General features: G+C 40.4%; 1 protein-coding gene across 1 annotated transcript in view; it reads left to right on the top strand.

Moving 5' to 3' along the window:
- Positions 1-16,351, top strand: part of LOC128529396 (serine/threonine-protein kinase 32C-like) — a 118,639-nt gene that overhangs the window by 52,930 nt on the left and 49,358 nt on the right. The window contains exon 3 of the mRNA XM_053502879.1: positions 15,959-16,110. Within this exon, the coding sequence (XP_053358854.1) occupies positions 15,959-16,110 (152 nt within the window). The remainder of the gene's footprint in view (positions 1-15,958; positions 16,111-16,351) is intronic.

The following is a 16,351-nucleotide window of genomic DNA, read 5'->3' as shown; positions in this document are numbered from 1 at the left end:
GTCAGTTCATATTGATGCGGCCTGATCTCAAGTTCGAAGAAAACACCGCCTCGCCACCTATACACGTTGCCATGTGAAGTGTCAAGTGCTTTGTTTCTTCACAGATCTCTGACACTGTTGCCCAAACTCAGCAGTTCCTCGACCCAGAAAAGAAATTCTTTCGTTTTTCTGACTCCACTAGATCTCACATGGCACAATAGCCTTATTTCGGCAAGCCGGTCCATCCCGCGAGGGAGCACAATGTGACAACAATGAATAGCGATGCTATGTATAGCAGAACCGAGGGGATAAAGAAAGCTCAAAAAAGCCAACAGGCCCGCCAAACACTGCAGGCCACTCATTCATAACCATGACCAGCATGCTTTGAAGCATAATGTGAAAGTACATCCAGCATCTAAAACACTTAGGTTCATCAGAATCTTCTTCTTCTAAAAAGAACTGAAACACACAAGACGATCATGGCAGAATATCCCGTCCGTGAGTTGCTCATCTATTCATGTCATTTGATATATGAAGGGTTTAAACATTACAGTATCGCTGTTAAACAAGATTCGTGGTAAAGTTGTAGCTTTCATGTAAGGACCGAATAAGATGCTGGCTTTGTAACTACAGAGATGTAGAGGTTTTCTGTTTTTGCAACTTCTTTCAACCCACAGTGTTATATTCCTATTTAAAATGTCTGCCATGATAGAGATTTTCTTTTGTTGTTCTCTCTCTTTATATATTCACATATTACAGAGTAGTCTGTGAAGTGCTTTACTGTACTATGTTAAATATTAATCATTCCATTAGAGCAGTATTCAAACAGTTTTACTGTCTTTAAGTTGTTTTGACAGTCAGAAGCTGCCTGTAGCACTCCATAACCCCCTATTTGCTGCCTATACACCCAAATTAATTACTCTTCAAAAGAAAAGCCTTGTCTTTTAAATGTATATACTGTGCAGTATATACAGTAAAGTGCCGTGCAAAAGTCTTGAGTCACCCTCATTTTTTTTTTTTTTGCTTTCAAAGAGTCTTCTGGTGTTTTATTTATGTTAGGTTGAGAAATAGTTCTCAGGGCTTCCTGAAGAAATTTTCAGCCGTTCATTCCAGTCCCTGTACCTGAGGATATGATGTTGGCACACCATTTTGCAGCTATAACAGGTTCAACTTCTCTGGAAGGCTTTCCAGGTTTAAGATTGTGTTTATGGGAATTCTTAACCATTTTTCCAGAAGCGCATTTGTGAGGTCAGATACAAATGTTAGACGAGACAGATGTTAGATGGTTCAGAGTCTCCACACTAATTCATCCCAAAGCTGTTCTATCGCGTTGATGACAGGACTTTGTGCAGGCTTGTCAAGTTCTTCCACACCAAACTTGCTCATCCTTGTCTCTATGGACCTTTCTTTGTGCACTGGTGTGCAGTCATCTTGCAATAGAAAGCAACCATCCTTAAACTGTTCCCACCAAGTTGGGAGCATGAAATTGTCCAAATTTTCTGGTTATGCTGAAGAATTAAGAGTTCCTTTCACTGGAACTAAGGGGCCGATCAGCAACCCTACATCATACAGTAATCCCCCCTCCACAAACTTTTTGCCGGACAAAGAAGCAGGATTCATCACTCCAGAGAACATGTCTCCACTGCTCTAGAATCCATTGAAGTTTTACTTTACACCACTGCGTCCGATGCTTTGCATTGCGCTAGGGGATGTAAGGCTTGGATGCAGCTGCTTGGCCATAGAATCCCATTCCATAAAGCTCTCCATGCACTGTTCTTGAGCTAATCTGAAGGCCACATGAACTTTGGAGGTCTGTAGCTCTGTATGTTGACTCTGCAGGCAGGAAGTGACCTCTGTGCATCTCAGCATCCACTGACCCCGCTCTGTGGTGATTTTACGTGGCCTACCACTGCATGGCTGGGAAATTTCACAACTGGGCTTATCTCACAGGTGGCATCCTATCACGGTACCACTGGAATACATTTAGCTCCTGAGAGCGAACCATTCTTCCACAAATATTTGTAGAAGAGGTCTGCATGCCTACTGTAGGTTCTTGATTTTATATACCTGTAACAGTGGAAGTGATTGGAACATCTGAATTCACTGATTTAGATGGGTGATTGGTATAGAAGTCCATGCCTTGAACATTAATCTTTTTAATGTTAATGTATGTGGAGTTCATTATTGATTTGAATCCAGTTGCCTTTTTTTTCTCTATTTTTGTGGCAATAATATCCATATATATGTACATAAACATTTAGATGAAAAAGGTAAGTGTGAAAAAGAGAAGCGAGAAGGGAAGTGAGAGGAAGATTGAGTAGATGTGTCGAATTAAACCGTGTAATGCATCATGCCTGTCAGAACAGATAAATAATGTGTTTCTTGTTTGATCGTCTCTCAGGTTCTCAGAGAGGTTTGACAGGTCTGGATGTGTTCTGCTGATTCGCTTGCCTGTTTTTTTTTTTTTTTTTAAGAAATGGAAGCACCAATAGCTTATTTGCAGGCTTTTTTATGACATGCATATCCACTATTGTTTTATTAGGGTGATGTCTGATGTGATTCGGTTTTGATTTGTCCTTGCATTTTGGCCTTCTTGCGATTCTTGTTTTTATATATATATATATATTCAATAAGTTAATAATATGTAAGGATCCAAAGTCCCTTGTTGGATCCCCCATGCATGTTAGCATTTCATGTAGGGACTGTGGTGTGTATTGTGTACTTACTGGGGAAATAAAATAAAACTCCAAATATGGGAAAGGAGAATTCAGCTACTCATGAGAAAGGCTTATAACATTTATGTCCTTCATATTAGGCAGCCGCCTGGACTCTCACTATAAATATATAATTTAGTATGTAAGAGTGTCTTGTCCTTGGCCAGGATGATTATGTGATGCATCGATCAGCCATAGCTGTCATGTCTGCTTTTTTTTTTTCGAAGGGGGGCGTGAGATAAGCAGCTTTCACATATGGGGGATTTAGATTACAGTTATAGTCCATATGTCCATCACATGCTTGTGTACAAAATGACATTTTTGTGTTTGGAGTCCCTGTGCAGACTGTTGACTAGCTGGTACTCATTGGCTCTGCTGGCCTGCATACCATCATTAGCCTCCCTGCAGTGTGTGAACTGGCATGCTCCTTTGTATCCAATCAGTTTAACAGCAGGACAGAACCCTCTTTTCAGACATTTAGCTCTTTATGGTTCTATTTAATCTGTGATTGGAGCTGCAAAGCAGGTGTTCGTAATGATTGTTTACTAGTGGAATAAATCCAGTATGTGCCCCAAGGTTTTGCACAATGCTCAATTCATTAGCATTTTGGACCATTTGGATTAAATTCCTATTTTCTTTATCTCAAGAAGTGGCTCACTGTGCACCTATCTGCATGAGAGAGAAACAGACCTTACAAGTACAAAAAACTGACTTATAAAAACAAAATCTATTATTTTCATCTTATGGCTCAGACAACAATCGATCCTAATGAAACTTGGCTCTAAATCCTATGTCCAGGACTTACCCAAGTCACACCAAATTAAAATGTGTTTATATCTTAAGTATGATACTATTGTTGACCCCCAAAAAATGTTCTGACAAGGGCACAGGCTACGTGGACATTTCTTCGAATCCTTCAGCAATACACAGCTTCTCATTATCCTGTCTCAGAGTTCAGAGTAAATCTAATAATGTACCACATCCTCCTTTAGATATAGTTTTTATCTGCCAATTTTGTCTGTAAATGGATGATGAGATCACTTTGCAGAGCCCAGCTACCTGTATCTTGTCCAACGCTGTGTTGCAGTTCAGAGGGAAGGTGTTTATCTGTGTTACAGGAGATGAAAATGCCATCCCGAGGCATTGTTTTTGTCAGTGTTGTCTGGGGTGAATTGCCTGAGAGATTGCTAGATCACTGCTGGGCCAGGCAGGGGCTCGAATGGTGAATCGTTTTAATCCAGTTTGCAGCCTTCCTCTTGCTGTTACTGCTTGGTAGATTAATGTAGCTCTGGCATCACTGCATGATAGATTAGTAGCACTCATGCCCAAACCCTGTGCCTACTCTGCTCTCTATCTGATCTGACTAAATATTTTAAACAAACTCAACCAATGGGAATGGGGACATTGGATGTCATAGATATACAGTGCATCTGGAAAGTATTTACAGTGCATCACTTTTTCCACATTTTGTTATGTCACAGCCTTATTCTAAAATGGTTAAAATTCATTTTTTCCCTTAGAATTCTACACACAACACCCCATATAACCAACATAAGTATTCACAGCCTTTGCCATTAAGCTCAAAATTGAGCTCAGGTGCATCATGTTTCCCCTGATCATCCTTGAGATGTTTCTGCAGCTGCTCCTACAGTATATGGTAGAGTGGCCAGAAGGAAGCCACTCCTTAGTAAAAGGCACATGGCAGCACATGGAGTTTGCCAAAAGGCATCTAAAAACTCTCAGACCATGAGAAATAAAATTCTTAGGTGTGATGAGACTCTCTGGCCACTCTACCATATAGGCCTGATTGGTGGATTGCTGCAGAGATGGTTGTCCTCCTGGAAGGTTCTCCTCTCTCCACAGAGGACCTCTGGAGCTCTGACAGAGTGACCATCGGGTTCTTGGTCACCTCCCTGACTTTTAAACCAGCAGAATTATTTCTGTAACCTTCCCCAGATTTTTGCCTCGAGGTCTACAGACAATTTCCTTTGACTTCATGCTTGGTTTGTGCTCTGACATGAACTGTCAACTGTGGGACCTTATAAAGACAGGTGTGTGCCTTTCCAAATCATGTCCAATCAACTGAATTTACCACATTTGGACTTCAATTTAGCTGGAGAAACATCTCAAGTTTGATCGGGGAAACAGGATGCGTCTGAGCTCAATTTTGAGCTTCATCTCAAAGGCTGTGAATACTTATATACATGTGCTTTGTCAATTTTATTTGAAATATGAAAATATGCAAAAATCTCAAATTTTTTTCATGTTGTCATTATGGGGTGTTGTGTGTAGAATTCTGAGAAAAAAAATGTATTTAATCTATTTTAGAATAAGCCTGTGACATAACAAAATGTGGAAACAGTGATGCACTGTGAATACTTTTCGGATGCATTGTAGTAATGACACCAATCAGCCATAAAATTACATAGCAAAGAATAACACCCAGTATTCTGTAGATTCCATTTGTGCCACCAGGGCAGCTCTGGCCTCTTGGTGCATGACTCCTCAAGACCTCTCTGGGTGTACTATGGTGTCTGACACCAGGACGGTGGCAATGAATTCTCAGGGTGCTGTAAGTTGAACTTGTTTCTTCAGTATATCCCATGGGTGTTTGATTAGTATCTGTTGAGTTTAGAGGTTGGGTCGGCACCTTTGGATTTTTTGCTTGCAGGGTCCCGTTTATGGCGGGCTGCAGTGCAGTGGGTGTTCTGATGGCTTTCTATCGTGGCCAGCATTGACTTTTTTGGCGATTTGTGTTGCATTTTGTTTTTGTTTTTTTTACTGTTTTGCCTCTGGACACAAATTTGGACATCATTGGCTATCCATGATTCTGTCACAATTTTGCTGGAGTATAGCTGGAGATCAATGTTATTCACTCTATCCATTAGTGGTCATAATGTAATATCTGTTCAGGGTAGGGCTGCAACTAACGATTATTTTGATAATCAATTAGTTGGGCGATTATTTTTCCCGATTAATTGGATGAAACCTAAACGCTTCTTTAATTTGATGTTTTGCTTATAACTTTAAGGGTATTATTTATGTATAAAAATAAACCTATAAAAATGCAAAAGCCACATATAGAGTTTAATGATCTTTAATTTTTACATTTTAAACCTTAAATGAAATTTAGATAATATATTGTTTAAAAAATACACTGACCTATTCAGTTGTTAAGATATAAACAGCTAAAATAATGTAATTTTGTATAATAAAATGATGTATGCATAAGTAAAACCACTACAAGTTAACTTTGTAGTGGACTATAAAAAAAAAATGTAGAAATGCAAAAAGCTAATAGACACAAATGTACTGTTATTTGCATTCGCTGAAAACCACAACAATCACTAAATGTAATATTCTACTGTTATTCGCACCATGTAATTTAAGCTAATCTAAAGTAGCGCCATTTAACTAATCACTATTGCTCATGAGGTAATTGCGCAATGTGATGCTAGCGAGTAGCATGTGAACAGATCTGGCGCGACTGTCCCGAAGTTAGCAAACAGTTTAAACAAAAGCACTTAAACTATACAACTTTTACACGATGAAGAGATACAGTTTTTACCGACCCTGCTGACGTTTCGCCATCCGTAACACCAACATGTTTTCTTTTTAGGTGTTTGTGCATGACATGCCATGAAAGCTCGATCTTGCATAGAGTGCAGGTTACCGTTTTCATAGAGGCGTTCAATGTAAATTGCTCCCATACCTTGGAGGACTCGGGGCGCGCGCTTTTTCCTGCAGACGCTTCTGTAACCTCCATTGCGCGAGCGGCTGTGTATCTGTGTGTATTTTTGTGTATTTGTGCATCTCGTGGTCGCGCTCCTCAGTGACGTGAGCAGCCCAACTAATCGATAACGGCATTCATTGACAATGAATTTCATTATCAATAATTATTGATTTGATCGATTAGTTGTTGCAGCCCTGGTTCAGGGTATGCTATCCTGTCGGCACTAAAATATATCTGAGCAATAACCCTTTTGTACAGTGGATCATTTATGATTTAAAACCCCATTTTTCGAATACAAAATATAATAGTCATTGGCTATCCTGTTAAGTGTCACACAAGCTTGTGTGTTTTCCATGTAGCTTCTCTTTTTCTTGTCCTTTTTCCTTGTTGAGTGGGTTCTGATGAGATCTTAACCTCTTTAATCACAAAGCCCTGTAGATCCAAGATCTGTTTCTATACTTGTAATCATCACAAGAGAAGAGAACCACTGACACCAGAACAGCTCATAGATATAGTCAGAGCTGCAGTGTGAGTGTCTGACTGGCCTGTGAGCTCTGCAGCACGGAAAAAAGTGGGTCTCATCGGGAGTACGGAATTGAGCATCTGATTGCTTCCCCCCCACTGGCCTGCAGACTTCCTGTGTGCCAGGACCAGAAATGCCTGGAAACATGAAATAACCTGAGGTTAATTAACTCTGGAGTCTGCAGTGTAACCCTCTGTAGGAAGACAGTGATATTTTGTAGGAGAAGAAATGGATGAATGGAGACTAACCAACGAATTAGCAGAAAGATCATCTAAATAGGAGGAGGGAATGAAAGCAGGACAATGCTGAAAAAAGGCAGTGCAGTATTTTGTCTGTTTGAATCAATCAAAAGCATCCATGATTGAGAATTCTGAGACATTGTCTCAGTTACCTTCCTAGCAATCTCTACTGCAGTTTGATGGAAGTGAGAAAATAATGCAGCCCTGATTTGGTCAGAATATAGGAAATGAGGCAGATAACGTTAAAAGTAAACACCTAAAGCTCTACCTCTATAGCTCTACCATTTTTGTTAATTTTTTTATGGTTTGTCCCTTTCATTCCTACTGACATATTTCTGCATTCATTATCGCGTTACTAGACAGCAAGGCGGCGTAGTGGTTAGCACTGTCACCTTGTACCTCCAGGGTAGAGGGTTCGATTCCTGCCTCGAGGTCTTTATGCATGGAGTTTGCATGTTCTCCTCCTGCTTGGTGGGTTTCCTTTGGGTGCTCGGCTTTCCTCCCACAGTCCCCTGACATGCAGGTTAAGTTGATTGGCGTTCCTAAATTGCTCGTATCATGTGAGTGTGTGTGCCCTGAATTGAATTGGCCCCCTGTCCAGGGCTTACCCCGACTCGTGCTCTTAGTCTTCTGGGATAGGCTCCAGGCCCCCCCACAACCCTGTACTCGGAGTGGTATAGATAATGAGTCGACTATCATTTTTTATTCAACTATTATCTTTTGCGGTGGTGTGAAGTAAACCTGAAAGTACCTGTATATGTCAAACACTAAAAGAAACACAAAGAAATAAACATAAAGTTATCGTTTTAATCAAAATAGACTGCATGTTGCGGTTTATGTCCAGTTTGAGTTTTAGAAAGCTGTGCTCTGAGCAGACATCATCACAGCGCAGTGTTTCCAGATCGCTTTTGAATTACTTTAAAACTCCGCACATGCGGAACTTTGTAGTTGCCTTATAACAATGTATTACATAATATCCCTTTTAAATTTTAGTACCCATGCTGCTCGACTTTAGAAAACTATAGTGATGGGATGTAGAATGGACATGTTTGGAGGTGTGGGTTTGTTTGGAGCTGCTTTTTAGATTACACAAGGCAGCATTGTTAAACTAAATGTACAGTACAGTACGTACAGTAAAAACGAAAACAAGGAAATAAAATCTAATCTTTCCATAACTGTCTTGGGCAAGAGTATAAACAGTGGACAGACCCATATATTTAACACGATCACAGATGAAAATGGCATCAGAACAAATGTCACAGCGGAGCTATAGTATAACCTTCACTTGTTTTATGCATGAGACTGCACGACTTTTCTGTCTTCAGCAGATGGACAGGGTAGTGCAGTAGTCATCCTAAAGTAACAGAATGGAGAGGTAGATACGAAAACCGAAACGACTAGAGAACATCAAGGGAGACAACACGTTTGACAGTGCCTGTGCCGGTCTGTTTCTGTTAGGTGAGAACAGGAAAGATGCAATTATCTAGTTTGATTTTGTGGTACTAATAGATTTCCTGCTGTCACACAAGTCTCTGATAGAAGGACGAGGCCATCTGGCTAACCTTAATGAAGAGAATTAAGCTATCACAACCAATCAGGTCCACATTCTCTCTCTCTCTCGCTCTCTCTCTCTCTCTCTCTCTCTGTTCCTCTTTTCATGTCTCGCTTCCTGTTTCCGAATCAGGTCAGGCATACATCTTATGTGTTTGTATTCATTGTGGGGCAGCATCTGACAGGATAGTTTGTAACAAAAGGAATACTCTGCCTTTTTTCCAGCTTAATCTCCAGCTACTGTCTCTATAGTGTGTGTCTGATTCCCATAGAGATTTTTGACTGAACCTATTGTCTCATATTTTCTCATGTTGTCTCATCGTCTAGACCACATTATCCTGTATACAGGGTTGCAGAGGGGGCTGGAATCTATCACAGGAGACTTAGAGCAGAGTTACATCCTATAACCTTACACACACTCACATGCTCATTCAGCGCAAATTGATTTGGAACACCAGTTAACCTAATATGCATGTTTTTGGACTGTGGGAGGAAAGTGTAGCACTCGGAGAAAACCCATCAGCCACAGGGAGAACATGCAAACTCCATGCACACAGACCATGAAGCGGGAATCAAACTCGGACCCTGGAGGTGCAAGATGACAGTGCTAACCACTAAGGTTGGGGATGGAATGCACAGTTATTGCTGAGAACCTCCTGTATCCATGCCTTCAAGTCCTCCAGTGTGCAAAGATTTGTACTGTACACTTCCTCTTTTGCGTAGACCCTCAGGTCTGCGTCGTCCCAGCCAACGTCCTGGAAAATGCTGAGCAAAATAGCATGGTGCATCATGGGGTGGTGGTGCCCCAGTGATACTACAAGTACTATAGCCATTAAATAGTGCCTAGTTAATTTTACCCATCATGTACTGTAGTATCCCTTTAAAAATATGAAGTCGTAAAAAACATTTAAATTCGAAGTCTGTTATAAATGTGAAATTTCTAAAATGCAAATTTTGGATTATTGTTATTCTGTTGCAAGCATGTAAGCAGCCCTTAAAATAAATTCCAACATCTGTGTCATTCCCTCCTCTATACCTGTCTCTGTTTCTTAAGTTCCCTGCCAGATTGCCAGCCAAGCAGATAAAGACAAGTGTGAAACATGATAGTGTGGATCATCTGCTACAGTACAGAAGCAGGCAGCACTGAGATCTGGTTTCTTGCGAATCCAACACGCAAGGATGTGATGTTTTACAAAAAAAAAAAAAAACTCTTCTGCTGACAGACCACAGGGGATGCTCTTTTTGTAGATTAGAGTGTGTGTGTGTGTGTGTGTGTGTGCTAAATTGCTGAGATTGACGTGTAGGGAAAGGAAAGCTGGGCTCAGAGGCACTTAAATGCCCATGATTCAATGATGGCGAGAAAACAACAATGCAACAAAATGTTGAGGTTTCCTCTGAAGACCAGGAGAGCTGGCTCGAATCGTTCCACCTAGTGTATTGAGTTATTGAGTTTATAACTTTCTAGACACTTCAGTTTAGCTTGTACTAAATTACAAAGTTTATTTTAGATACCGCATTTACAGCTCTTATGGTCACTGTTATATAACTGCAAGACAGTTTTTTTCCGATTTTTCTGTGCCAGAGAGATGACCCAGTATCAACTTACTGTTAACATTACATTACGTTAATAACCAAAAGTGGTTATTTCACATTTTTCTGTTTTTGCCTACACCACCGAAGTGCTACAGTATGAATACATTTATGGGGGATGATGCTGTTGCATATAATAAACATATGGCCTCCCTTAATCCCCAAGTTTATTTATAACCTCGATCCTAACCTCCATCCTCTGTGCTTTGATTTGGAGATGGAGAGCAGGCAAATTAAGCAGTTGCCCGAGCTCCCAGGAAGATGTGCCCCCCTTTTAAGCAACAGATATATTAAGCTGAGAATGTCTGTAGGCTTGGCTAAGCCTTGACATACTTTATTTTTTATTTTCTTTCTCCTGACCCTCAATTCGTACTGGAGACAGCACAACAGCACTTTCCATTTTTATCCAGAAAACACCCAAATGTACAACTGTGATTACGAAACATGGGCGAGATAAAAGTGAACCGGCTGTAATTAATACGCAGCTCGTTTAAAACTGGACATGAAACAGTGGGGCAGTAAATCAATACCCTGTTGTTGTATTTTCTTCTTAATCATGAGAATCAATACAGTATAAATATCTTTCCGTGCATGTTACATTATCATGACCTCTTTGATATCACCAATCTAGACAAAGTGTAATTGTATGATTTCAGTGGAGTTCGTTGAACTTTCACTTTAATATAAACCAAGAGCAGTGCAACATGCAGGTGTCTGAGAATCAACAATGAGCTCCAACTTCTAGCGAGCACTACAGCCAACAAACATAACCACCAAGCACCATGACACCCTACTTACTGGATATTCTTCAGAGCTTCCGTATCACAGCCAGCCTGTTTAACATTTACATTTAGGAGACGCTCTTATCCAGAGCGACTTACATTTTTATCTCATTATACATTTGAGCAGTTGAGGGTTAAGGGCCTTGCTCAAGGGCCCAACAGGGACAACTTAGTGGTTGTGGGATTTGAACCTGGCATCTTCCGAACCGTAGTCCAATGTCTTAACCACTGAGCTACCCCTGTCCCTACTTAAACAGTCTCTGAACTTCAAAACATTTGTTGTAAAGTAACATTCACTATGTTCATGTCTTGGCCTTTATCAAGGATGCAGAAGACCCAAACTGAAGTGAAATCATTACACCCCATGAGTGGCTTAAGGGATGAGAACAGCAGTGACTGGCTGATATTGACCCAAAATGAAACCTTTTCACACGAGCTCTACCCACTGCCCATACTCCTTGCACAGGCCTTTTGATCTTAGCACAAGAAAGTGTATAAGGGAGGCTCAATTCTTTTTGGTTAAAATGTCCTCTGTGTTTTCTGATCTGGGTGGATTAACCGATCAACAAAAAAATCTCATGACTTTTTAACCTTCTTACCAGCATAGCTTTAACTTGGGCCACATCAGTCTGCATCAAGAATGGAAACAGCTCACTTCATGTGATACCAATGAGTCTTTGAACTTGCACCAGAGGGGAAGAAAGCAGGAGGTAAACTACTTACCCTGTGTCAATAACTTAGGACCAGTTTGGCCTGGAATATGCTCTTGAATTTCAAACAATTGCTGCAGGTAAAAGCACTTAAAGCATCCTATCATTGATGCATAGCCCCAGACATCCTCAAGGAGATGGTGTGCAAGAAAGAGCAGGAAAGAAAAAGGACAGAGAAAGAACCGGTAAAGCTGAACATGTCATTCATCTTTGCCACCTTTAATGGTACTGGACAAGGCAGGGGTGTCTTAAACAGTTAAGGCTTTTGGTTAATGATCAGAAGGTCAGGGGTTCAATCCCCAGGACCACTTGTTTGGCAAGTTGCCATTGTTGAGCCCTTGAGCAAGGCTCTTAATCCTATCTGCTCCAGGGACGCTGTATCCAGGCTGACCCTGTGCTCTGGCCCCCGCTTCCCAACTGGGATATGTGAAAAAAAATTGCTGCTGCCCATTGCCAGCATCTATTGTCTTAGCACATTATTTACAATACTTTAAAGATAACTAGCTTACAAAACAAGCAGAATACCATACAGTACAGTATGATCTTACTATTGAACCAAGTCACTGACAAATAACATTATCCATTACTACCAGTGCCCTCTGGTGTGGAACAACCATGTTCAGTAAATATCTTAAATAAACTCGTACTTTCGAGAATATATAATGTAATCCAAATGCAGGAATGAGAAGGATTTAAAATGGCTTTTATTATCACATTAAGACACTGGAAATATTTTGCAATGTCAGGGCTATCTTGCACATGTTTAGTCTTTAAATGCCTACTCAGTGAAATTCTACAAGATAAGCGGGGTCAATTTCCCATAGCATATATTGACAACATACTCAGGTTTTTCTTGTATTCATTCTTCATGTATGCGCCATGCTCCAATGTCTCCTTGTGAACAAACGCTATGTACTGTATGTCAATTCTTTCTGGCTATGGAAATAATGTGGATTGGATTGCCATGGATCAGAAAAAGATTTCAACACTTACTAAGTGGGCCATTCCCTAGACTGTCTACAAGGATTTCTTAGCTTTGCCAGCTTCTACCGGTGGATCATAATGGGGTTTAGTTCCACTGTACACACACTCACATCTCTGCTCAAAGGAGAAACCATGCATTTTGCATGATACACTGCAGCAGCTGATGCCTTCATCAAACTCAAAGAAGCATTTACCATCACTTTCATCCTAAAACACACATATTGTAGTTGAAGTAGACACAACTGAGACAGGAATACATGCTATCCTCGTTTCGGGGAGAGCTGAAACTTCATCCCGTTGAATTCTTTTCTTGAAAATTTTCTCCTGCTAAAAGAAACATTAATGATTCTTCCATTGCACTTGAGGATTGGTGACATTGGCTACAGTAGTGGAGCTCACCATTCATGCATAATTCCCGCCAAGCCCACTGGCCACAGTTACTTTCCAGTTGACCCTCTCCTTCCTACCAGTTCTAAAGCTATCACAGGGACCTGGAGCCTACAGTATCTCAGGAGACTTAGGCCATGAAGCATGGTACACCCTGGACAGGATGCCAGTCCATTTCAGGGCACTTATACATACACTTACATGTGCATTTACACATTTCAGGCAATTTGAAAACAGCAATTAGCCTAATCTGCATGTCTTCGGACTGTGGAAGGAAACCAGTTTACCTGGAGGAAACTGACCAAGCACGGGGAGAACATGCAAACTCCAAAAAACACAGGCGTGACTTAAACCTGGCCAGGAATCAAATTCAGACCCTGGAGGTGCAAGGCGACTGGGCTAACCGCTTAGCCACCATTGATATGGAATACTAATAAGAAAATATCCCGAGCCCAAATACAAGAAGTTCCTATCACATGTCTACCAATCAAAAGCTTCATGCCCACCATGTGGAAAACATTACCTACAGTAGCCTTGTATTTATGGCATTCGCTAGATGCCCTTATCCAAAGTGTCTTACATATATCTTATTTTATGATGTATTTAAGCAGTTCAGCATTAAGGGCCTTGTTTAAGTGCCCAACAATGGCAACTTTAAGGTGGTGGGGTTTGAATCTTTAACTATCCGATCAGTAGACTAGTGCCTTAACCACTGAGCTACCCCTGCCCATGCTGCTGGCTCATACTCATAAACAAGTATTGGTTTCCAATAACCCAAAGTATGATGAACAATATTTACAAGTTTGTCCCCTGCACATGTGTGTAAACTAAAGTTTCCCATACCCCCATGCCAGCTCACAAGCTAATGTCACTACATATAGTACCTGTGGCCATTAGCTTCATGACCAGTCTCTCAGATTCCAGTCGGCACACACTGTCATTAAGTTAATTATAGACCAATTTTCTAAATGCCATTGCCTGATCCCTTTATAAGGACTACCCACATAATTTAAAACAGCCAAAGTAATGAACAAAAAATGGATTAGGTACAGACCAATGAGGTCTCAATCCTCACTGGAAGCATATCAGAAGTGGAGTGGCTGGTTGTGCTGCTGATTCTGACTGAAGTGAATATGTGGAAATTGTTACCTGTGATTAGTGTGATATGTGAGTCAGATATTGTATCTGTAGTGGAGCAGTGTGGAGAGCTTCGACTGAGACACTTCTAAACCATAAGCATTGACTAATGTGGCAGCAGTCAGTCATTCACCATATTGCAGCCAAAACACAATCCAGCTGCTTCTGATGGAAATGGGGGCTAAACACCAGGGGGTATGCAAAGGTGGGAATACATGTCAGTGTAATATCTGGTTATCATCCTCAGTCTAATGGCCAAATAGAGAGTTAATATAAAATTATCCATTTACCTATTCTCGCCTCCTAATTTATAATTTTATCATTGTCCTCATATCATTCTTCGTACATTACACGACCTTTCCCTGCTGTTTACACTCTCCCTTTGAATGCTGATTTGGATTTGTTCACTTGTCATCTTCATTAAAATCCCGTATAACAGCAAATGCATCTGTTTCTACCCCCTATTTGTATCAACAGGCTCACATTTCAGTCTCCTACAGCCAGCTGGTGTGAAGTACTTATTAAAATGGAAGCATAACTGCCTGTTTTAAAGCCCTTCTCTCTCACACTCTTAAAAAAATCTGCTTCGTAAACATGTCCATCATGAATTGGACTTAATTATAATGAAGTCACAAGGCAGTGATACTGTATATCATTAAAAAAACAAAACAATTTATCCATCCCTACCCTGTCTAAAAACTATTTAGAACATCTCTTTCCCAAAACAATGAACATTTATTTGGTACCTGGTCCCTTAATGTACTTTACATTTTACCTTGGTATGATTCAGGAGGAAACATCTGGCATACTGAGTTGAGCAGCTTGTCCTGTATGAGCAAAGCTAGTGAGCAGAATGCCAGTGTAGCCCTTTCTGTATATTCATATCTTAAAATGAACATGGTGAAGAAGGAGACACTAAGCAGGCCACAGCTGAAATTCTGCATCAGTTATAGTCATTGGTCAATAGGGAATTATAATGATATAATCAGACACATAGTTTAAGAGAAAGGTTTAAGAATCAAATGGTTAATTATGGAACATTGTGTGCTCATAAGCGCCTTTTGAACTCTTATACCCTGGGGTCAGAGGTAGCTCAGTGGTTAAGGCATTGGACTACAGTTTGAAAGGTTCCAGGTTTAACCTCACGGCCACCAAGTTACACCAGTTGGGCTGTTGAGCATGGCCCTTAACCCTCAACTGCTCAGATAAGATAAAAATGTAAGTCGCTCTGGACCGCTTTATGGTTTCTCATGTAAAGGAAAATCACAAAGATATTGTCAGTTTTCATTATACACAAAAAGCACATACATTTGTGGGTGGGTTACATTTCACACTCAGAAGTGGACACCATTACATAATGACCTACAGTATTTGGCACCAAAGAATTGACACTTCTGAAAAAGAAAAATGAACAAGTAATGATCTAACATCTCTGTAATAGAGGGTTATGTGAGTCTGCACAGTGGACATACAGTATAAACTATTCTTAAACTACTTCCAACAAGCAATTTAAATCTATGTTAAGAAATATCAGGGATAATGTCCAGAAAAATGTCATTTTCAATGTCATGTCTTAAAGGACTTGTAAATGGTTTCACTCTGTGCATGTGTGTTTGTTTTTCTCCGCAGGTGTGCATTGTGCAGAAGCGTGACACCGAGAAGATGTACGCCATGAAGTACATGAACAAACAGCAATGCATAGAACGAGATGAGGTCCGAAACGTCTTTAGAGAGCTAGAGATCCTACAGGACATTGAACATGTTTTTTTAGTCAACCTCTGGTGACTATCCAGTGTTTTTCACTTCTTTTATGTATGCTGCATGGAGAATGATGGCTATATGTCTGTGCTGTCTGCAAGAGTGCTTTCAAAATTGTCTGATAACATATGCATGGTTAGATCCATTATGTCTACTTTTCTCTTGCACTCACATGTTACTTCTTCAGCTAGTGCATATTTTGATAATAAGGCATATGTTCATATCTCATTCTTTCTTTGATTATTATTTTACACTTTATAACTT

The sequence above is a fragment of the Clarias gariepinus genome, chromosome 8 (assembly GCF_024256425.1).
Source record: "Clarias gariepinus isolate MV-2021 ecotype Netherlands chromosome 8, CGAR_prim_01v2, whole genome shotgun sequence".
Taxonomy (NCBI): domain Eukaryota; kingdom Metazoa; phylum Chordata; class Actinopteri; order Siluriformes; family Clariidae; genus Clarias; species Clarias gariepinus.
Note: the sequence above shows the minus strand (reverse complement) of the source record. Positions and strands in the feature narration are given on the sequence as shown.